Source organism: Marmota marmota, unplaced genomic scaffold (genome assembly GCF_001458135.2).
Source record: "Marmota marmota marmota unplaced genomic scaffold, marMar, whole genome shotgun sequence".
Lineage (NCBI taxonomy): Eukaryota > Metazoa > Chordata > Mammalia > Rodentia > Sciuridae > Marmota > Marmota marmota.
The window spans coordinates 22,733,572-22,755,116 of record NW_026000019.1 but is presented as its reverse complement, the minus strand read 5'-3'; the positions used below and the strand labels follow the sequence as shown (position 1 = coordinate 22,755,116).

General features: G+C 58.3%; 1 protein-coding gene across 9 annotated transcripts in view; it reads left to right on the top strand.

Annotated features, from left to right (window-relative positions):
* Rcsd1 (RCSD domain containing 1) overlaps nt 1-20,239 on the top strand; it is a 52,397-nt gene extending 32,158 nt beyond the window's left edge. For 2 of the 9 annotated variants that reach the window (XR_007350075.1, XR_007350074.1), the window contains 7 exons: nt 4,080-4,181; nt 9,051-9,122; nt 11,854-12,057; nt 13,383-14,075; nt 15,866-15,955; nt 16,730-16,915; nt 17,003-18,294. Coding sequence is in view for 4 of the 9 variants with exons in the window: in XM_048810085.1 (XP_048666042.1) it covers nt 4,080-4,181; nt 5,096-5,185; nt 9,051-9,122; nt 11,854-12,057; nt 13,383-14,075; nt 15,866-15,931 (1,227 nt within the window). In the remaining 5 variants the exon portion in view is untranslated. The other 7 variants (XM_015491884.2, XM_048810088.1, XR_007350072.1 and 4 more) reach the window with 6 other exon arrangements.
* Nucleotides 20,240-21,545: the final 1,306 nt, after the last annotated feature.

Here is a 21,545-nt window from a genome sequence, read left to right as displayed (position 1 = left end):
TTTATTTCATCTTTTTTTTATGTGGCGCTAAGGTTCGAACCCAGGGCCTCACATGTGCTAGGCGAGCACTCTACCACTGAGCCACAACCCCAGCCCCATCTGTGTTTCTGTTCAGAATAATTTTCCTCCCGTCTTGTCCCTGACTGGGATCCAACCGGATCCCCCTCCTCAGTGCGTCTTCCTGCGCCTCGAGCAGAGGTGCCCATTTGACGTCCTCAGGGCGTTGGCACGGGCCTGGCTGACCACTGGAGGTCGACTGCGGGAGGGAAGGACTGCTGTCTCGCTCAGCGTCAGCCCCGGAGGCTAGAACAGTAAGAGAGGCGGTTAGGATCAGTCCTGGAGGGAAGCCGGGGCTGGGTGCCGCGTGCCTGGCGAGGAGGGAGCTGGGTCCCGGAGCCAGGCCCAGGCGTCCCTGTGCCAGTGCTTACTAACCTGAAGAGCAAGGTGCTCGGCCCCTCTGCCAGCCTCCCTGCTAGAAGTGGTCAGCCTCACGGGGACACGCCCACTGTAGCCACAGGTGCTCTGGGTCAGCAGGTAGGGCGAGGGGCCCACGAGGTCCAGTCCAGGGGCCTTCCCGTCATCCTGCAATGGCAGTGCTCAGCCCTGGATGGCTGGGGAGTAGAGGAAAGGGAAGAGTTAAAGGATCAGCAGCATGCCGATGAGAGACCACCTGAGCCTCAGTGACAACGGGGTGCCTCTTAGGTGATGGCTGGCGTCTCAGAGGGGTGGCCCCCGCAGGCTGTCTTCGGCTCTGCCGTCCTGCAGGATGGAGGGGGCGAGCCGCCATCTGCCCTCGAGGCCCTGGCCCTCTGGTCTGTTCTCCTGAGCAAGAGAACCTTCCTTCTGGCCAAGAGCAAGGGCTCCTCGGCCAGGCAGAGCCTCTGGTATCCCTAAGCGGAGGCCCAAGGCTGTGGGGCACTTGGACCCTGGAGGAGGAGGGGGAGGAGCAGCAGCGCCAGGAGGAGGGAGAGCCCACTCTGGCTCCACAAAGGCCGCCCTGTGTGGACGGTCAGCAGCTTCCAAACCTTGTTTCCTCCACGTGGCAACCGTGGGAGAGGTCCACGCAGTCCAGCCACAGCGCTCCTCGGTTCCTTCAGAAGAACGTGCCAAAGGAATGGAAAGAAAACACCAGAGGTGACCTTCTTCTGGCCTCGGCACAGCCGGACAGCACCCGCAGCCGTCTGTCTAAGCTGGCGGGTGGGCATGGTGACAGGAGGGCTTAGCAGGCACATCAGGTCCCGGGGGATGGAGGGAAGGCCACAGTCTGCGGAGGCCAGGGAGGACGAAGGCAGGACAGGGAGCAGTGTCCAAGATGCTGTGTTGCCAGGGGTGAGCTGAGGGTGTCCTTGGCCTCTGGAGCCGGTGCCCAGGCCCCGGCACTGGCAGACCAGGTGGGAGGCAGGAGGGGAAGGACCAGCCTTGGTAAGCACCTCCCACCTCAGGCCCTGGCCCGGTTCCTTGTGGGCCAGGAAAGGAAATGCAATGCCGGGGAGCCCGAGGGCTCTCAGGAAAGCCCGGGAGTAAACGGGAACACTGAGTCCTTCCCAGACCTAAGACCACAGTTCAGGTGAGAGTGTGGCTTTCCCCGGCAGCTCAGAGCTGAGAGGGAGCTGGCCAGGGGCAGAGCCGGACGGGCGAGGTCACTGGTCTGCTGCAGAAATGCAGGCAGAGCCTCAGGCAGACTGAGCCACCAGCCCCGTCCATCCCCAAGACCATGCTTCCTCCCCTGCACCTGGCACCCGAAGGCTGATGACTATTTGGAGCTCACATAGCACCTTTTCAGCTTCCAGGGCACTTCCCCCAGCTCCACCTCTTAGCGGACGTCCATGGCTGTCTTATCAGGTGTTTATTCCCCTCTGCTTCTCCTGTGTGACTCTGGCTAAGTTACTTGTTCTCTCTGGGCTCTCATGTGCCCAGTGGGCATCAGGCAGCGATCAGTCTGGCACAGCATGATGGCAGGTGTCTGGGCTTGCCGGACCCAAGAGCTCTGGCGTCCTGCAGTCTGAGACCCACTCCCTGGGCCCCAGGAAGACACATAGAGGGGCTAGGCTTCCCTGCGACCCAGCTCTTCAGCTCTAAACGCACCAGAGCCTTACGGTGCTGCTGCTGAGCCCCTGCCAAGCCCGATTTCCAGACAGGGAAGTTCGGGAGGAGGTTTTGATTCCTGCCCTGCTCTATTTTTAACTGGAATGTGTGCTGGGCCACCAGCGCCGGCGCCCGGGAGGCCGAGGGAGAGTGCGCTGTCAGCAGGACCCGCGCAAGAAATAGCAGTGAATGGAGGCCGATAGGTTGTGTGGGCAGGAAGCTGGACAGATGGACAAGCCAGTGGGCCAAGAGTGGCTTGGTTCACCACGCCCGCCCCAGAGGCTGTCCCATGTTCCAGGAGGACAGGTTTTGGTCTCTGACCTGGCAGATGAGAAGGCCCAACAGGTGTGAGTCCTGTGAGCCCTGCCCCGTGGGGCGCTCCCGGGGTGGGGCGCTGGACGTCTGTCCAGCACTAGAGGCAGTCTGGCGTCTTCAGTAGCAGTGAAGTGAATCTTTCAACCTCTAAGTGAAGCCAGTGTGGGTGTTGGGTTGGAATGCAGGTGAACGGGAATCAGGGCTGGCAACAGGACGAGGTCACTACCCAGCACAGCCCCTCAAGGTCAGAAGTTCTCTGACCCTGGAGACCCTCCCGCCTCTGAAGGAATCTTCTCCAAATTCATCTCATTTACTTAACTCCATTTTTTTTTTTTTTTAGTTTTTAGTTGTAGATGGACACAATACCTTTATTTTGTTTATTTATTTTTATGTGGTGCTGAGGATCGAACCCAGGGCCTCACACAAGAAGGCAAGCACCCTGCTGCTGAGCCCCAGCCCAGCCCCTTGACTCCACTATTGGGAGTTGGTGGGGGCTGGTGGGGTGGGAGAAGCCAGGAAGCTTTGAGACACTTGTCACACAAAAAGGAGGCTCCAGGAAATGGGTGTGTGCCCGGTGTGTGTGGGGGGCGCCTGCTGCTGGGGTCCTGTCTTTAGGGCCACGAGGCCTGTGGGCAGGCAGAGATGGACTTTCTCAAACTGCTGCCAGTCCTCCCAGTTTCCAGCTAGATGTGCAGGAGGGAGGTGGCAGAGGGAGTTTGCAGTCTAAACAATGTCCCCATTGTGACAAAGAGGGTGAAGCCTGCTGCCTGGGATCGGACCTGAAAATGTCATTAAAACCAGGTGTCATAGGCCCCGTGTAACGAGGTGGGAGCAAGGGGCATTCCTAGGGCTGCTGCTAGCCCTGCCTTGGGGACACAGCTCGGTGACATGTCATGTCACGTCTTGGCCTGAGACTTGACAGTGAGCAGTGACCCGAGCTGGAGGCAGGATGACAAGAACCCTGAAGCACTCGGAGGGCTCCAGGCCTCGTGCCTATCAGCTGACCCACAGAGCAGCCCTGCGAGGGGCACCTGCTGCCCCGTGGAGGCAGGGAGAGGTCCAGCCAGGCAGGAGGGTCGAGTCTGTGGTGGAGTCTCAGCGGCCTGGTTCTCACCCTGCAGGCCACCGCCTCCTGAGGCACCTTCCTAATGCAGCGGGTATCTGTGGAACAACTCTTTGCCCAAGGCAGTCAATTAAGTAGGAAAGCCAAGGCCCGTGTGTTAAATTCAGCAGGGGCGTCTGCTCACCCCTTTCCTACCAACAAAGGCCCATCTCTCTAAATGCACGGTGCAGCCCCCACTTGTCAAAGTTGCTGGGTGACGGATGGAAACCACTATGCATACAGTCCTTTTCTGGGTCCTTGCCGAATGAGAAACCCTGGCCTGTGCTACCCCCGCATCCCTGGGTCCCCCTCCAGGACAGGTCCAATTTATTTGCCCCCAGGTCCCCAGAGGCATATCCAGGGCAGAGTGTATTGTAGATATTTGCTAATCCTGGTTGACTGCATGCTTTGTAAAAATTCCTGAATACAGGCGCTGACGGCAGAACACCATTACTACCCTGTCACCCATTCCTGCTTGTGGCCACAAAACAAGTGCCCCTCGTGGCACTGGTACTGATACTCTGAAGAGCCAAGTGCCCACTTGCTGATCAACTTTTGCTTCTCTTTGGCTTGCCAGGAAAGGCCGGCAGAGACAAATGCCAATGTGGACAGTTCAGCATCCCCGTCGGTGGCCCAGCTGGCCGGGCGGTTTCGGGAGCAGGCGGCTGCAGCCACAGAGGTGAGCCTCCGGGCTTCCTGTTCTGGGAGGGAAGGGGAGTCTGCTCGGGCTGAGAAGAGGAGGGAGAGGCTGGCTATTGCCAAATTAGGGAAAGAAGGCAGAGGGGTCCCTGGGATGCGGGGAATGTGCCCTGGGGGCAGAGCCTGAGCAGTCCTGCACTCCACGCTGAGGTGGTCAGCTGGGACCGGGAGGTGTTGTGAACAGGCCCACAGAGTGGGCTCCTCTGGCTCTTCCACTGGCCCAGACTGAGCTCCTGCACCGCTGCCAGGCCAGGCTCCGAGGGCTGCCCTCCCCCAGAGATCAGGAGCAGGCCCTGAGTTGAGCAGGACGAGAGGAAGCACTTCCTGGAGGAAGCCGGGCATCGGGGACAGAGGGAGTCCTGCTCAAGGGGAAGTGTGGAGACGCTGTGGCTTTGGGGAGAGCTGGGCTCGGTTTCTCAGCCTCAGGGACCAGGGGTGAGCGGAGAGGAGCAGGGTGGGAGGCCCCTGGCAGCCTGCTGACCTTCTCAGGTGCGCTGTTTTGATATTTGGTTTTCTCAACTGAAAAATTGGGCCCATAATTCCTCGACCTCCTAGGAGCGTCCTAAGGGACAAAGGGGATGACATGGATCTCAGGTGCTGGCACTGCCTAAAAAGCTAAAGAGGCTGGATGTGGCTGTCATTTTGAGGTGCTGGTCCAGTCAGTGAGTCGGGGAAGGAGGGGTTCTGCAGGGACGGAGATGCTGAGTCCCAGAGCGGCCACACGGCGCCCGCTCCCAGCGCCGGGCAGCCCACCCACACAGCCTCCTGCATCCCGCCTTCTCCAGACGCCCTCAGCTCTCCTGTGGCGCCCACTCCTCCCTCTTCCTCCCTGTTGCCTGATGGGCTGTCTCTTTCTCTCTCCCTGTGTCCGTCCGTCTGTCGCCCTCCCTCTAGACACCAGCCACTAAGCCAACAAGAAGGAAACCACCCTGCTCCCTCCCCCTGCTCCCCCCCAGGCTAGAGCTGGGCCAGAATGGTGAGGAGGTAAGTGTCCCTGGGCGGAGGAAGAGGCACAGCCGTCATACTTGCAGGCCTCCGAAGTCTGGGCAGGGAATTTCTCCGTTTCACATTCAAGGATGAATCTCTCTTTTTAAATTTTTTTCCTGGTTGTTTGTTTATTATTAGTATTTTGGGGTTTTATGGTGCTGGGGACAACCCAAGGCCTTGCGCATGCCGTGTATGGGCTCAACCTGGCCACACCCCCACCCCGAATCTCTCTTCTTTCTGCTCCTTGGATCCTTTACCTTGGAGTCTCAGTGCCCACTGAGCCCCTGCATAGTCCACCGAGGACAGGAGCACCACTCTTCAAACCTAAGGATGCCAGCCAAGAGTGGGCCCCATACTGTCACCGCACCAGGGTCAAGCTTCAGGGAACCCAGGCCTGACGGGTGGGTTCGGGATGAGGTGCCCAGAGGGGCTGTGTGGCCTCAGGGTCCTCCACAGAGCAGGCCGCGTGGTGGATCACTGAGGCACACCGCGCAGAGGCCCGCTGCCTTGCGGTGAAGAGCCGAGCCGCGCACACCAAGGCCCTGGCAGACAGTCCGCGGGGCAGCAGACCCAGCCTGCACACCCTCCAGCCCGCCTTGCCCAGTGGCAGCTGTGAAAGACTCCTCCTGGGCCTGTCCCACCGCCCAAGGACCTTCAGTGCCAGGAATGCATCTGCATGTCCTGTCGTCCAACCTGGAGGCCGACCCCAGAACAGAGCCAGTGAGCCGAGGACAGTTCAGCTCCCAGACCCACTCGGGCCACCTCTGCTTCCCTCCCCCACTTTCTCGGGGGCCAGCATTTTGGCACACACACTGAATACCGCGTGAATTGGGGCGAACTTCGTGGCGCCTACATCCTCTCCTCTACTATGGAACGGGGCGAGGTGAATGCTTTCCAAGTGTCTATGGCCCCCCAAGGCTGATAAGCAGAAGCCCATCAAAAAAGTATAAAATATGGCTGCAGCGGTCAGGTGGGAGGAGGGCAGGGGGCCCTGCTGCTCTGAGAGCACCTCCCTCCCTCCACTGAACCCCAAGGAGTAGAGTTTTCAAAACACAGGGTCTCCTGCTGGCCTTTCGGGCGCTAGCGCTACGGTTCTGTGGTTTCGTGGGGTTCCAGCCAACGCTGTAACGAAACACCTACAGCAACTCTCCACAGAGGGCCAGCTCCTCCCTGTGGCCTTCCCCTGGGACTCGGTGTCCCTGCCGCCACACAGCAGGCTGGCTGTGGCCGTGCAGTGTGTGCTCTGAGGACCTGGGCTTGGCCCAGGAGGTCAGCACACCATACTGACTGTTTTCTTTTCACAAAGTAAGGACAGAATCACTAACCAGAGGCTGGGGAGCGCTTACTGTCGGCTGGAACAAAAGTAGCGAGGGCCAGGTTGAGGGTGTTGGGTTTCCTGAAGTGAGCTTAGAGGTGGAGCCCCCTGAGGCACCCCTCCTAGTGCTGGGAGTGGAAGGGTAGATGTCAGACTGAAAGCCCTGCCTGTAGTGACCGGCCGCTTGAACCTAGGAAGGACACTGTCTCCAGGAATCAGTGACTTTTTGTCACCTTGAAACTCATATAGAAATAAAGTGGGCAGCCAGCTTTTTCCCTCTGGGTGGGATAGAGGCTGCAGGCCTTGCTTCTCTCTGCTCTGGGAGATGCCAGAAACCTCAGGGCCTGGCAGGGGGAGGGCCCGGTCAGGCTGCCCTCCTTCCTAAAGCTCAGTGCTAGGAAGGGCCACTTTGTTCCTTCTTCGTGTGTGTGTGGTACTGGGGATTGAACCAGGGTGCTTTGCCACGGAGCACCTTCTTATTTTCACTTTGGAGGGGGTACTGGGGATTGAACTCAGGGACTCTCGACCACTGAGCCACACCCCCAGCCCTATTTCGTATTTAACTAAGAGACAGGGTCTCACTGAGTTGCTTAGCGCCTCGCTTTTTCTGAGGCTGGCTTAGAACTCGCGATTCTTCTGTCTCAGCCTCCCATGCTGCTGGGATTACAGGCGTGTGCCACCGTGTCCGGCTTTTTTTCATTTTTGAGACAGGGTCTGGCCAAGTAGTCCAGGCGGCCACCTGCTGAAGTTTGCCGTCTTCCTGCCTCAGCCTCCTGAGCCTCTGGGATCGCAGACATGTGCCATGAGCCTGTGCTTCACCCTTCTTCATCCCTGCCCTCTCCCCATGCCCGCTGGGGCCTGAGGCCATGGGTTCAGTCCCTGGAGACACCTTCTGGCTGCAGGGCCCCTCCTGCAGGAAAGTGACCAGGGGTTTCCCTTTTTTGCAAGAACCAGGATGTTTAATGCAGTCACAGATCCTGCCTCATCTGCTCAGAAAAAGGCTAAAAACACTCCCATATGAAAATTTAGGTCCACAGCTTCTATGGTGCACTGACCTCCTGGGCTGGACATCGTAGGACATGATTGGCATGTCACATAAGCACATAATACACAGACGTGAATGTAAGGCTGTGTCCCCCAACCATTGTCAGCCTTGTTAAACTGTAAAGGAAATGCTGCCACCTGCTGTCAGTCCCAGGAACTGCAATCACGACTTCCACGGGATTTGGCTTTGCTAGTGCATTTGGGCACAGGGACCGGACCCCCAGTACTGTTCTGTGGCTAACAGGTAGCATTTGTTGAATTTATGCTGTCTTCAGAAGGCAGTGTTCAGTCAGGGAGGCATTTATAGCATTACCTAGAGTGAGCTTTGTAGCAAAATTGTTGCTGCAGATTCTGAAACAGCACCTTCAGACACGCATTCCAACCACAAAGCACAGCTGCTAAGGACCAGCCCACTGGGATTGGGAGTTCTGTGCTCACCACGACAGAAGGCTGCTCCAGGAGCATGTCTGATGTGGAGGCCGGGGAGCCCGTGAGAGTCCTCAGCATCGTTCATTTCACCCCACTGGTAGAGGAGGCTGTGGCCAGGGCACCCACCTAGCTCCTCCCAAAGCGAGAATTAAAAAGGTGCGATATCCCGGCCAGCGGACATCCCTCTTCAGCTTGCTCCCCCTTGGTGATGGGCCTTAAAGGTGACAGGGGATCTGTTGAGTCAGGCTCCCTCCTGTTGTCACTAAAATAAAGCCCTCTCACTCCACGGGCATCTCAGAGTGCTCCTAAGAGGTCAGCCTTCTCCTTCCTAAGGTTCGGGTAAATGAGCACCTGGCTGAGGGCAGGCAGGAGACGTCGGGCCCAAGCTCTAGGAGAACCCCTGCCACCCCTCGGAGAGGGAGAGTCGTCGTCTTCACCAGATTGTCATACCACCACCGTCACCCCTCTCACCTGGTTGCAGGGAGTTTACATAAAGCAAAGAGTCCATGTTATTAGAACTGTAGAATCCAGAGGCAGACAGGGTTCCTGACCTGAGTTCATCCCAGACACACCTGTGACACGTCAGCCGGGGACGGCTGCCTCGAGGGCAGGAGCTGAACCATCCTCATACAACTCAGCCGGTGGCTGGAACACGACAGATCTGCAATCCACCTCCACTGGGTTAAAGTGCCTGGGAGAATGGAGAGTTCTAAACAATGCCACAGGCGGGAGCTTCCAGAAGAGATTAGTGCAACAGAGGCCTTCAGCCTCTTGTGCCCCCAGGGGGTGACTCACCTTGCTGGAGGTTAGCAGGTGCAGATGTGCTGCCCACAGACACAATGAAGTCATTCTCCCTGGCATGGGGGACTCCCTGACTTTTCCTAGACTCAAGTGGTCTTGCTGGTGGTGAGATGGGGGACCGGGCTGCCTGGGCCTGAGGCCAGGTAGGCATGGGACTAAGCAGTGGGGTGAGGAAGGCCGTGTCTCCTCTTGTCCTCCACCCGGCTCTGGGCGCCACAGAGCCCGCCCTCTTCACCTCACTCACTTGCTCGTGTTGGTCCATTTGTTCCATAGAAATCACCGCCCAGTGCTGGCCACCCGCCCAAAGTCAAGGTGAAGAGCTCGCCCCTGATCGAGAAGCTCCAGGTAGGTGCAGAGTGCGTGTCCCGCTGCTCGCTTTCTTCCATTTCTCATCCCAAAGTCGCAGGTCTTGGGGGCTTCAAGGGGTGCTCCCCATTTTCACCTGGATAGTTGTCCCCTGTCACCAGTTAATGACCAAATTGCCCTAAAGGGCGAGACTGGCAGCCTTCACCTGGGGCAAAGATCTAACAAGGACCATGTCACGCATGAGTGGACAGGTAATGGGTGCCTCGAAAGTCTTGGAAAAGTACACTTTAACTGCAAGAAACACTCCAGGAAGACGGAGCCCTCTGCTCAAAGGCCTGAGCCAGCCACACACCGCTTCAGCCTTACTCAGGGCTGCAACAGAGCCACTGTGTGTTGCGGGGACATGACCAGATCCCTTGGTTGGCCAGCATTCTGCCCTGCCCCTCCACTGTGTGCCTAGAACCCTTGCAAACTGTACCCATGGCTGGGCAGGCCCCATGGGGTGTCCATGAACAGACGACTCTGCCCTGAGCTCAGAATCTTGTGGGGGAGACAAGGTTTTCACACCTGATACAGTGAAAGACATGGAGGGAAAGGCTAAGATCTGGTGTGTGGTGGGCCAGCTCCTGCTGATCCATCAGGGCCTCTCAACCTTGGTCTTTGGGGGCCAAGGTACTGTCCTGTACTCTAGGCTCCGGGCTCCACGTACCCTCCAGGGATCTCAGAAGGGCCCAGCACTCCAGAACTCCTCCTGGCAGCCCACTAGGGGTGGAGCCGGGGACCTGCCTCTGCTCCCTGCGGCCCTCCATACTCTTGTCCAAGTGCCAGAGATTAGTTCCCAAGTTCTGTACCCTGCTGTGCGTCCGTTCCCTTTCCCAGTCACTAATGAGCCTTTTTGGAAAACTTGGCGAGTTCAGAATGAGATCTGGACATGTAACTGTTGAGCCTCCTTAAAAAGGTCAGCCAAAGCCCATGGGGGGACGGGTTGGGGAGGGGACAGGGAAGCCACTGTCAGCGTGGATTTTCCTCTCATGTCCTACTGCATCAGTTAGGAACTGGATTCTCTTCACTAGAATGTCCTTGATTCAAAGGTCAACTTTCTTTGTTGCTGTGTGGTTGATTAGTAAGATCCACTTTACTTGCAAGCAGCCACAGGGAGGGATCTCCCTGCGAAAAATCTGGAGGGGCGGAGAGCCCTCCTTTAACAGCCAGGAGAAGGCGCTCTGCCCCAAGCCCTGAGCTGGCCCTGCTCCACTCCCTCGGCTCTGAGGGCTCAGCCTCCCCGTGGCGCTGATTACGTGCTGCTTCTTGACTTGGCTTGGGCTCAGGGCATCGCTTCTTCACTTGAATACTTTATACGTTTCATTTTTTGTTTATTTATTTATTTGTACCAGGGATTGAACTCAGGGGCACTTGGCCACGGAGCCACATCCCCAGCCTTTTTTGTATTTTATTTAGAGACAGGGCCTCACTAAGTTGCTTAGCGCCTTGCTGTTGCTGAGGCTGGCTTTGAACTTGCAGTCTCCTGCCTCAGCCTCCCGAGCTGCTGGGATTACAGGCCTGTGCCACTGCACCTGGCTACATTTAATTATTTCCATGATTCATTCTTGCCTTATTCATCCTTTATTAGGATCACAATAAAAATACTGATGCTTTCTTAAACCCGTTAGTACTCTGTAGTTTGCAAGTCCTGAGTGCACCGAGGGTTGTCCAGGGCAGCAGCCTTGGCTTGAGGAGGTGGGGGCCCAGGGCAGTCAGGAGGGTGTGCCTGTGAGGTAAGAGCCGTGAGCCACAGAAGACAGCAAACAGGGTCCTCTATAAAGACTCTGGAGTTCAGCCTAAAAGAAAAGGAAAGATAACAACCTGAGACTCAGACAGGCTCCTGGGCTGGCAGAAGGTCACACAGCAGCTGTGAAGTGCAAGACCCAGTATTTGCAGTCGAGTGAGTCATCATGGAGAACCCATGGACCTCCGGTTGCAGCTGCCTGTCCTGGTCTGTCTCTTCTTGATGAGGTCCCACTGCTGTCTGGAGGACACACAGTGACTTGGCGATGAGAGGGCAGGAGGGGGACACTCGCGCACTCTCTTCGCTGATGCCTCCTGCCATGGCAGCGGGTGGGTTGGGGTCTACCCGCCCTCCCCTGCCCAACCCTCCCTTTGGTCACCCTCGGTGATTTGGATGCAGACTCACCTGCACCGTGACTTCCCAGTGAGGCACGCGCTGGTGTGTTCTGCCCCTCCCACCTGAGAGGAGGCAGCGGTGGCCACCATGCTGGCCACCCACCAGGAGGGAACCAGGAGGCTGAGGCACGAGCTCCGGGGAGAGGTCCCTTGCCAGGTTTCCGATGTGTTCGTGAGAACAGACCCCACGCGCAGGGCTGCTGCCGAGGTGACATCTGCCAGTGCCAAGCGGGGCCTCCGCTGCGTAGCAACTGCTGCTGAGTGGCTGGCAGCGATGGGGACCGACCTTCCGTGAGACCCGGGGACCTGCCGTGCCTAGCAGCTGCTGTTTGGGCTACCAGCTGGGGCGGTACCGGTGCCGGCCCCTTGGTTGGACCCGCCAGCGTTGGAAGACAGCGTGTGGCAAGCCAGGTAGCTGGAGAGAGGGAGCAGGCCATGCTGTGGCCCCAGAGAACTGGCTGCCAAGTAACAGGAGAAGCCTCGAGTTAACCAGTCTCAGCCAGTTCCGAGCCAGGAGACCCACAAGCCCAAGTAGAAGCCCTGGTCCTCTCCGCAACCCTATTTGAAATTCCTCGCCGTTTCTCAACAGGCCAATTTGACCTTCGATCCAGCGGCTCTGCTGCCCGGGGCCTCGCCCAAGAGTCCTGGACTCAAGGCCATGGTGTCACCGTTTCACAGTCCCCCGTCCACGCCCAGCAGTCCTGGCGTGCGGCCCCGGCCTAGCGAGACAGAGGAGGTACCTGTCAGCTTCGACCAGCCACCAGAAGGTAGTCACCTGCCCTGTTACAATAAGGTAAACTCCGGTTCCCAGGTGCTACGCTGGGCCAGGTGACCCTGCATGTCCCCTCCCCTGTTGTATTCCTGGAGAGGAAGAAACTGCTCCTCTCCCCCACTAGTGACTCCTGAACTAAGCTCACCTTCCAGCTAGCCGCCTCTCTCCTCCCTCCCTGCCTTGTCCCTGTGGTGGCCCGACACAGTCTGGGGACAGAGTAGGCTCTGCCTTGTGGAGAGCAGTGGGGATTCAGAATGGAGCCCAGCTGCACAGGCAGGGACCTCAGGATCTGGAAACAGACGTGAGGACCTGACCTGTGGCTCACACAGAGGGCTGCCGGGGCCACCAGGACTGCAGGATTCCCTGTTCTGACCCGATGATGGGCAGGCTCGAGTTGCTGCCTGGGCACAGGGCAGAGGTCCTTCACCACAGGGCGCTGGGACCCGAGGCAGCTGGCGCCCAGTGGAGAGCCGTCCTTCCCGCAGGACAGTCCGCAGGGAGCAGCAGGGAGGCAGGACAGCGCCTGGTCACACACCCAGGGGCTCCGACAGCAGCTAGGGAGCAGGTCCAGGGAAGTCCCCTGAGAAACAAGAAGTTACTCCAAGCCTCCGAGAAGGAGCTAGGATCGACAGATGACAAAACAGTTAGTTCACATGGTGTTAAAGGAGACATGGCTTCCGTCACGTAGGGCAAAGCCTAGTGTCCCAGATGAAGCCTGATCCTGAGCCCTACATACTTTTGATGCAGGGGACCACACCGAGCTGCTGAGGTAGGGCTCCCGACCCTGGGCCTGACTCCCAGGAAGCAAAGGATTCGCGGCTCAGCTTTGCCAGTGTGAGCCAGCTTTGAGGGGCAAGGCAGACCCAGCCGGGGCAAGAGAGGAAGCTGGTCACGGCCGTCCAGCTCAGCCCGTGAGGTCCCTGACCGGGGCCAGGTCATCTCCAGACCTCAGGCCTCTTCCTTGGTGGGCTCACCTTTGTCTAAAAAATGTTAAAGCCCGACTCTTACAAACTAGAGCCAGACTGTGTCCAACTCGTCAGTGTAGGAAGAAGCCTGGCGACGGCGGAGTGCACTCAGAGCATTTGAAGAACTGATTGCTTATAGGTACAGCCTTAAAAAGATCTCCCCACAAAATCGCTAAGTCAGACACCAAACCGGTGGCGCTTCCCAGGGCAGCGCCGTGCCCAGCTCTCTTGTTTCTCAGGTGAGAGGCCCGAGGGCTTCTCCAGGAAGCTGAGCCGTGGGTGGGGGGCAGTTGGGGAGCACTAGCGGGCCCTGGAAGGACAGCAGCCTCCTCTGGGCCCTTTCACAGGTTCTGGGTGACGTTTCTCTCTCTCTTTCTCCAGGTGCGGACCAGGGGCTCCCTAAAGAGACGCCCTCCCTCCAGGCGGTTCCGCAGGTCGCAGTCGGACTGCGGGGAGCTGGGAGAGTTCAGGGCATCTCAGGGGAACGGCACCCGGGAGGAGAACGGGGAAGAAGTGTTCACAGTCAAGAGCAGGGCCCCAGGGGTGTCCCCGGCCAGCCAGGGGGCAGAGGGAGAGGGGGACAGGGGAGCCCCAGGATGCGATGGGAAGCCTCCTCCGGGGACGCCCAGCAGGACAGGGAAGCCAGAGGAGAAGGCCAGCACCCCAGGGGAGGCCAAGCAAGGTGAGGCCGGGCAGAATTCAGAAGCAGCTGGCCAGAGCCCCGCACAGGAGGCCCCAGAACCTCCCCGAACGGCCAGCCCAGAGAGAGAGGCTGGGCCCGGGGGCCCAGTGCAGGAGGAGGCAGCCGGAGAGGAAAAGGAGAGGGCGAGGTCCACGGAGGAGAAGGGGGAGAGCGCTGGAAACGGAGAGGACCCGCCTGGACACGAGGGCCCAGGTGCTGAGGAGCCGGAGCGCGAAGCTGTCGGGGACCAGGCCGCTCAGTGTCCTCCTGAAAACCTGCAGGACGGCCATGTCCCTGCACAGGAGCAAGGCCAGGGAAAGCAAGAGGAGCCGGCAGCTCTGCAGCCAGGCTCCAGCCACACCACACTGGAGGCCAGCAGCAAGGTCCCCACGGTAGGTGGCCCGGCTCGGTCACCCAGGACAGCTGTGCAGGCCCGGGAGTGCCCTGTCACACGCCCTGTGCTTGTGATGAAGCAGCTCAGTGGGCGGAAACGAAGGCGGCTGGCTCCAGCCTCATGCAGGCTGCAGGGAGACAGGCTGGCGCTGACAGGACAAGGGGACAGGACAGGAAGGGAAGTGTGTCTCTCGTGGTCAGCGCCTCGCCGACGGGGAGTTCTGGGAGGCTGAGTGTGTGCGGAGGGCGTGAGCCCTGCACAGCTGGGAACTGAGGCCACCAGTGCAGGGCCCTGGGCTCACGGCTGTCTGGGGGCCCCGGGGTGAAACCAGGGTGCTCCTTCCAAGAAAAGAGAGAGACTCCCAGACTAGCAAGTCGGCCAGCGGCGCCTCGGCACGTGGACGTGGAGGCAGGACACTCCTGGGGAAGCCCAAAGCACGAGGGACGGAGAAGGGGTTGGTGTGGGGATCGGGGAAGGAGTTGAGGACCCTCCAGTGAAGGTGGCATTTGAGCTGGGCGGTTAGCCCAGGAGGCTCTCTGTGACATCCACTCAGGCCCTAGGCTCCTGCTGCCCCTGAGGAGGGGACAGCTGGCCTCGCTACCTTCCTCGTTTCTGGACCTTCCACCTTCCTCTGGCTCTTCCCCCTCCCCAGCTCCCAGGATCCCAGCTGGAGCTCACCTTTAGGGACAGAACCAGCCCCAAAGACTTGGGAAATTTCCCCCAAAGACCTGAAATCTCCCCCCAGAATCTCACTGGGCTGAGCGTGGCACTTGCCTCCTGTGTGCCTTGGGTTCGGTGCCCAGCACCACAAAAAGACAAAGGCCAGACCTTGGCAGCACCCGTTCATCCCCGTCAGCCCAGCACCCCGTGTTCTCCCCTCCCTGCTCGCTGTGCCTCAGGGGTTCACTCGCCACCCCCGCATCCTACCAGGCGCCTCCCCTGGCTCTGCTCCCACTTTTATTCCCACCGCGTATTCTGTTCCTGTGCAGCACCCCAGGGTGGGGGCATGGTGGGTGGTTAGTTGGGATCACCTGCTCTTGGCTAAAATCACTCGCTCTTGTGTCGGTGCTGTCTATGAGTGACCACAAATGTGGCAGCTTAAAACCACAGAAAGACACTTCCTCACTGTTCTGGGGACCTGGGCTCCAAAATTAAGTGCCGTGACCTCTGGACCCGGGGCCTCGGGAGAGCTGTCCCTCCCTGCCGTGGCCCTGCAGCCTCTTCCAGCCCTGGGGCTCGTCAGCACTGATGGCCACACTCTGGCCGGCAATTGCACCTTCACCCGGCCTCGGGCGGCCCCTGTGGGATTCAGATTTTCCTCTCCTCTCCCTTGTAAGGTATCAGCCATTGGGCATAGGGTCTGCCCTAAATCCAGAGTGATCTCACCATGAAATCCTTAATTACATCTGCAAAGACCTTATTTCCAAATAAGGATGCACTGGCCAGCTCCAGGGGCAGGACTGGACGTGTCCCTCTCTCCCACCCTTCCCCGCTATGTGCTCAAGCCGGGATGATGTTGTGGTGTTCCTCAGACATCGGGTGCACTCATTCCTGCCTTTCCCCTGGAAAACTTCACCTTCTGCCCCCTCGCATGGCCACTACCACCCCCCACCCAGCTCTCAGCTTAGATGGCCCCTCCTCGCCTAAGCCTGTCTGGACGCTCTCTCAGAGGCGTCCATCCTCCCCGTCAGTCACTGTCCACTAGCCCACTGTGTCACTATGGTGGGTATCACATTGTGAAATTCTCATGTTTGTTTTATTATTATCTTTTCTACTCTTTTCCCCTAGTGCATCCCTGATACCTACCTACTCCAGAACTTGGAATGTAAAAGGTTCCTAAAAAATATTTGTTGAGTGAATGAATGAACTTTAAAAGAGGTGAGAAAATTGCTGACCCCAGAGCAGTAACCCAAGGACAGGTCTAAGGTGGAAGGGAAGTGGGTGGTTGAAAAACTCCCAGGCGCCCTCCACTCCATCACGCAAACCAGAGGGAAGACAAGGAGGTATGACTGAGACCCCTTGGGCTCCTCCATGAAGCAAAGATGCTTCCGATTTCCTACACCCTCCATTCTAAGGGAAACACCTGTAGCCTAGATTTTGTGTGTGTGTGTGTGTGTGTGTGTGGTGCTGGGGATTGAACCCAGGGCCTTGTGCGCGCAAGGCAAGCGCTTTCCCAACTGAGCTATGTCCCCAGCCCCCTTAGCCTAGATTTATAGTGCGCAATCTAGATTTAAAGCCCCTGGAGCTCGGAGAGTCCCCCATGCCCCAGAAGGCACGTACAAGCCTGTCCTTCCTCCTTCCAGGGTCCAAGCGGGTCCCGTGGTTCCCAAATCTGTGCTCAGGCCAGAGGTGCCTGCCTTGCCAGGAGCTTCTCATCTCACCGACAGCATCTTCCCATCCTGAAGGGTCGAGTCCCTTGGATTTAGAGCTAGCAGGGCAGGACCGCACCTCAGGGGGTCTCGGGGAGGAGGCTTCCCGCAGCCTGCGGGAGCCTGGGGCTGGCTCAAGGTCTCCCCTTAGCACATACCTGACAAAGGAACCTTGGCGAAGCCCCCAGGGGTCACCCCCAAACAGCAGCCTCTCCACCCTCCTCCTTTCCTTATTTCACTGAGATGCAAAACCTGGGTTTTAACCCAGTCCCTGGGTTTACAGAGACAGACATCCAGGCTTCAGGAGGCCCAGGAGCTGCCCCGGGTCACTGATTTCAATCACTGTGACAGATTGGGACCTGCTGTGGTCATCAGCTCAAACGGCCTTCAGAGCTCCTCTGCCCTGTGCGGACTTCAGTCTGCAAGGGTCGTTGCCTCGGCTCTTCTGTCCCTCCCCAGCCTGGTCAAGGTGAGGATCAGAATGCCCGCGGTCCAGTGCAAAGGCAGCGCCAGCCAGCGAGGGCGACCGTGACAGCTTCGGGTACCGCTGTCCTAGGTCCTCCCCACCTGGCAGAGGCAGACACACCCTAAGCCGCTCCTCCACCCGCTGATCCAATCCCTGCCGTGTGCCTTGATTGGCAGAAATACATTGGTCAGATGAACTAGTTCTGACCGGGTGAATGCAAGCAGTGTGCGCTGACCACCACTCACCCCCACACCGGGGGAGACACTGGGGCAGACACCGGGGCTCCGCGTGGGAAAGACAGAGGCGAGTGCACGGGTGTGCCCTCCACCGGCCGGCTGGGGAGCCCCCGGACGGGGCGCTCTGCTCTTCAGGGGAAGGCAGGGCAGAGATGTGAGAGGGCCTCTGAGGGGCAAGCCCGCTCCTGGTCACCCCTCACGGGCATTTAACATTTCCTCGCAAAAGAGTGAGTCTTCCAGGGGCTTGCCGTGGCGGGCAGGTGGCGCATTGGAACAGCAGGTCGCGAGGGAGGGAGGCGCTGCAGGGGGTCCCTACAGCACCCACCATCCGACTGGGCGGGGCAGCCAGGTTTGCCAAGGAGGAGCCTCACTGGGGTCGCGCCAGCCTGGGCACCTCCTCCCCAGCTCCAGGCTGCCCCAGGCCGGGCTCTTTGCTTCCTCCACTTTCACTTGGAACCTTCCTCCTCTTCCTTAGACTCCCAGACCCCGGGCAGGTGGCTGAGGCTCCACTGATGGCCCTGTCCCTCCAGTTCTTGGTGGTGCATGGCCCTGCATTCCCACCTCCACCTTCCTTAGCCACGGTCCTTCCCAGGGACCCCTCTGCTGGCCTCCCTCCCAGCACTGCCACGGTCTCCTTCTCATTTCTGTATCAGCCACAACAACTCCCACCAGAATTCCTGGGCTCCAGACCAGCCCCTCACACTCACACCAAATTCATCTTCCTAAAAATACCACCTCTGTTGGCGCCTCTCCTGCCCTGAGACTGGATACTGCTGGCAGGGAAATGAAGTCCACTCTTCTCTACCCGCTGAGCTTTGCTGGAGTCCCTGCCCTTCATGGCTCCCCATTGCCTCACGGTGGGAGCCAGGCTGCAGCCAGCCAGCCTCTGCACCCATCATTCCCCACCAGCAGCCGCCTCCTCCCTGCTCTGCTGTCCTTTCCACTGAGAGCTCTCACTGCTGCCCTTGCTGCAGACCTACCTGGGCCCAGCCCTGGCCGCCAGGCATCTCCACCCTCTTCTCCTGGGCCTTCTTGATTGTCCCCAGGATAAATGTCCAACCTCCTTGTGCATTTGCTTGGGGTCAGGAAAGCTCCCTAGGATGGTCCACATCACATATCATGGGCACGTTCATGAAAGTCTCCATTTCTCAGTTGGTGGAGGAGGCCTGAGTCCCGGCCCAGCTGCTGGCGCAGGAGGAGCTCGCTAACAGTGAACCTTAGAATGAATGGCAAGTGAATCGCCCGTGGTGGTCCTTTTACACCAGCATCAGGCCTCTATTTAGTTTTTGCAGTGCTGGGTGTCAAACCCAGGGCCTGGCACAGGGCAGGGGAGCCACACCCCGAGCTCAGCAATCTCTTTTCATTTCACTGTGATATTTTCCCATGTGTATGTTGCCATAGAACTTGGAGCGATATTTCAGGAAAAGGAAATTGAATGGGAATCCCCTTGGAGTGGAGGACTCAAGCTCTGGTCCTTGGATTTAAATCTTGACTCCACCACTTACTAGCTGTGTGACCTAGGGGAAGCCACTTCCCCACTCTGTGCTTCACTGTCTCACCTTAATACAGAGTTAATGGGGATGGGTGGGTGCCTGTCAAGGTGATGTCAAGCTCCCAGCCTGGGTCTCGCCTCATGGGGCATCCCCAGGGAGGCTGCTGAGCGTCCAGCTTCCCATTCTCATTCGCTTCCAACTCATGCTCTCCCCCTCTTTACAGGATGACAGCCCCTTCCAGGACACCAAAATGTGAAAAGGAGCTCGTGGTCCCTAGTGGCAAAGCTGCTACAGACATCTCTTTGGAAGTGGCAGCAAAAATGGTAGCAGCAGCAGCAGCAGCAGCAAACGAAGCCATCGCAGAAGCAGAAGATGCCGCCCGAAGCTGGCGGGGGACTCGGGAACCCGGACGGCTGTTCCTGGCCTCCATGCCGGACGTCCCAGTGGATGGAGAGTGAATCCACGGGCAGCAGCTTATCAGCTTGAGCTTGTGTCATTTGATGGACTCTGTCAATGTTTAAAGCCACTGACTGTGGTGACAGCTCCCCAGGGAATGGGACAGCCTGGGTACCTGGGCACCCCCCCCCACTCTCCCGGCAGCCCACCGCCCGTTGAGCTGACTGGGCTGACCTGATGCTGCCTGTGTACAGTCGCAGCCTTTCACTAGTCTAAGATCTCTGTGGTTCTCCAAGGTCAGTAAAAATTAACTTTGGGTGGGTGGAAAGGAAGAAAATCATCTTGCTAAAAATAGAATTCCTGTAAGTTATAGAAAATCTTAAACTGTATCAAGGCCCCAGAGACAGCTTTTCAGCTTCTGCACATGTGAGCTGCCCAGCCGATTCTGAAAACATTGGACCCAAAGAGAGACTTACTGAAACCTTAAAGAGAAAAAAGGTTGGCTTATTCCACCTCAGGAGCTCTCCTGTCCACGGTCTCCAGCTGAGACTCCCAGTGGGTGCTGGCTCAAGGCAAGCCTGCTGCCACCAGGAGGGGGCCGGAGGGACTCCACAGAGAGGCTGGTGGCCAAGCTGGGCCCCTGAGCAACTCTGGCTGATTCCGCCCGCCTGTGTAGCCGTCGGTGCCCACTGCTGCCTCCAGGAGGAGCCTCGAGCTGCCCATGCAGACACCCCTCCCGCTCCCCTGGCTGGAGCCTCTCCTGAGCCTCAGCCCGGCCTTCTGCTGACCCAGGCGGGTCTGTCCTCACCGGTGGCTCGTGTTTAATACCGTTGGAGAGAACATGGAGGTGCAAGGCCCGGCCACCGCTCCTTGACCCGTGAGGGGAGGGGTCCCTTCGTGTGCCTGGGGTCTTCTCTGGCTTGGCATCTAGTGCCTCAGCAGCTGGTGTGGCAGTGGGAGCTCGTCAGGCCACTCGGCCCCTGACGTCACAACAGTGCCAGACAGAAAGGCCTGGTGTCACCAGGGTACCTCAGGTTTCTCATCCAATTTAGTCTTTCTAAATCCAGCACAGTGTTCACATTTGAGATTCTCATGCATTTTTTTCAAATTGTTTTTAAATAGTTTGTAACTTTGTAACGAACTTGAAACCTGGTTGAGACTGATACTGTGGTTGCTATGATAAACCCTAGATTTTAACAGAATTTGGGAGATACGTGTGTCGGTTATTTTGAGGTCTGTGTACTGTTTGTCTGTGGACGGGGTCTGCTCACACGCAGATCTGGGCGAGCTCCGGGGGGGTGTGCACACGACTGTGCTAAGAACAGTGTGGAACAGAAGCCTGGGGTGGAGAAGGAGGGCACACTTCTTGAGGGTCTAAACCCAGTGGCACATGAGAAAGGAGCAGGGGAGGGGGTGGGGGTTGGGGGAGCCAGCCTGATGGCCAGGAGCCCTTCCTACCCTGACCCTTGTCAACCACACCATTTGATCTGCGTGAGAAAGCAGTGACCCACCCCAGGCCATGCCAACTGCTGATGGGGCCTCTGGGCAGGGGTCCCCTAGGGACAGGAGGCCCTTTTGTGGTACTGCCATAAAGGTGTCCTCTGTCCTCCTGGAGCCCCTCCATCAGGCCTTGCCCCGGCCTGGTTGACCTGGGGACTTCTGAACTGGGGTTGCAGAAGGTCATTGGCATCTTAGGTGGCACAAAGTCAGAACCAGGGCAGGAAGGCCTTTATTTAGGTTCATTTAGAGGCTAAAAATAGAACACAGATCTTCCACAGCAATAAGGCAGGAGAGGAGTCGGACTCCTTCTTCCACTCTTCCTGTAGTCACGCTCGAATTTCAGACTGGGCCTTCCTTACTCCACAGAGAGAGCAAGGGAAAAAAATTCTGTGTGCTTTGAACAGACCTGCCGGTGCCTGCAAGGGGGCCTTGCTGCTCTTTCAGCCACACAGGGGACAGCAACTCCGCGACCTTGAGGAGCCCTGGCCTCTGAGCCTCGAGCTCTCACACAGGAAACCAAGTCCATGTGACTGCGCAGGATTTGGACCAGGACTGGCCGGCTGATGCTCAATTAATACATGTCAAATAAAGGAATAACTGAGTGGAAAGGAAAGCAGTTGATTCTTTCAATTGGACTCTTTTGTTCTGGTGAAAGTTTGATGCCATCGAATGAGTGAGGACACTGCTGGTGACAGGAGCCCAACTCAGATGGGCAGAGGAAGGCAGAGCTCGCTCCCAGCCCCTCACACACCGCTCTGCTGGTCACACGATGGAAAGTCCACACGCAGGCGGAACAGGTGCTCGAGTAACTCAGGGATCTCACTTGGGGCCCTGCTTCCCCCTCTGGGGGGCTTGGCAACACTGTCCCCAGCCCAGCAAGGCTCTAGGACATGATCCGGACGCTGCCCTCCTCAGCGGTGGCTGAGTGGATTACCGGAGGTGGGCCCAGTTGGAGGAAGCTGGTCACTGGGGCTGATCCAGTCCCAGCCCCCTCCCCCTCCCTCTGCT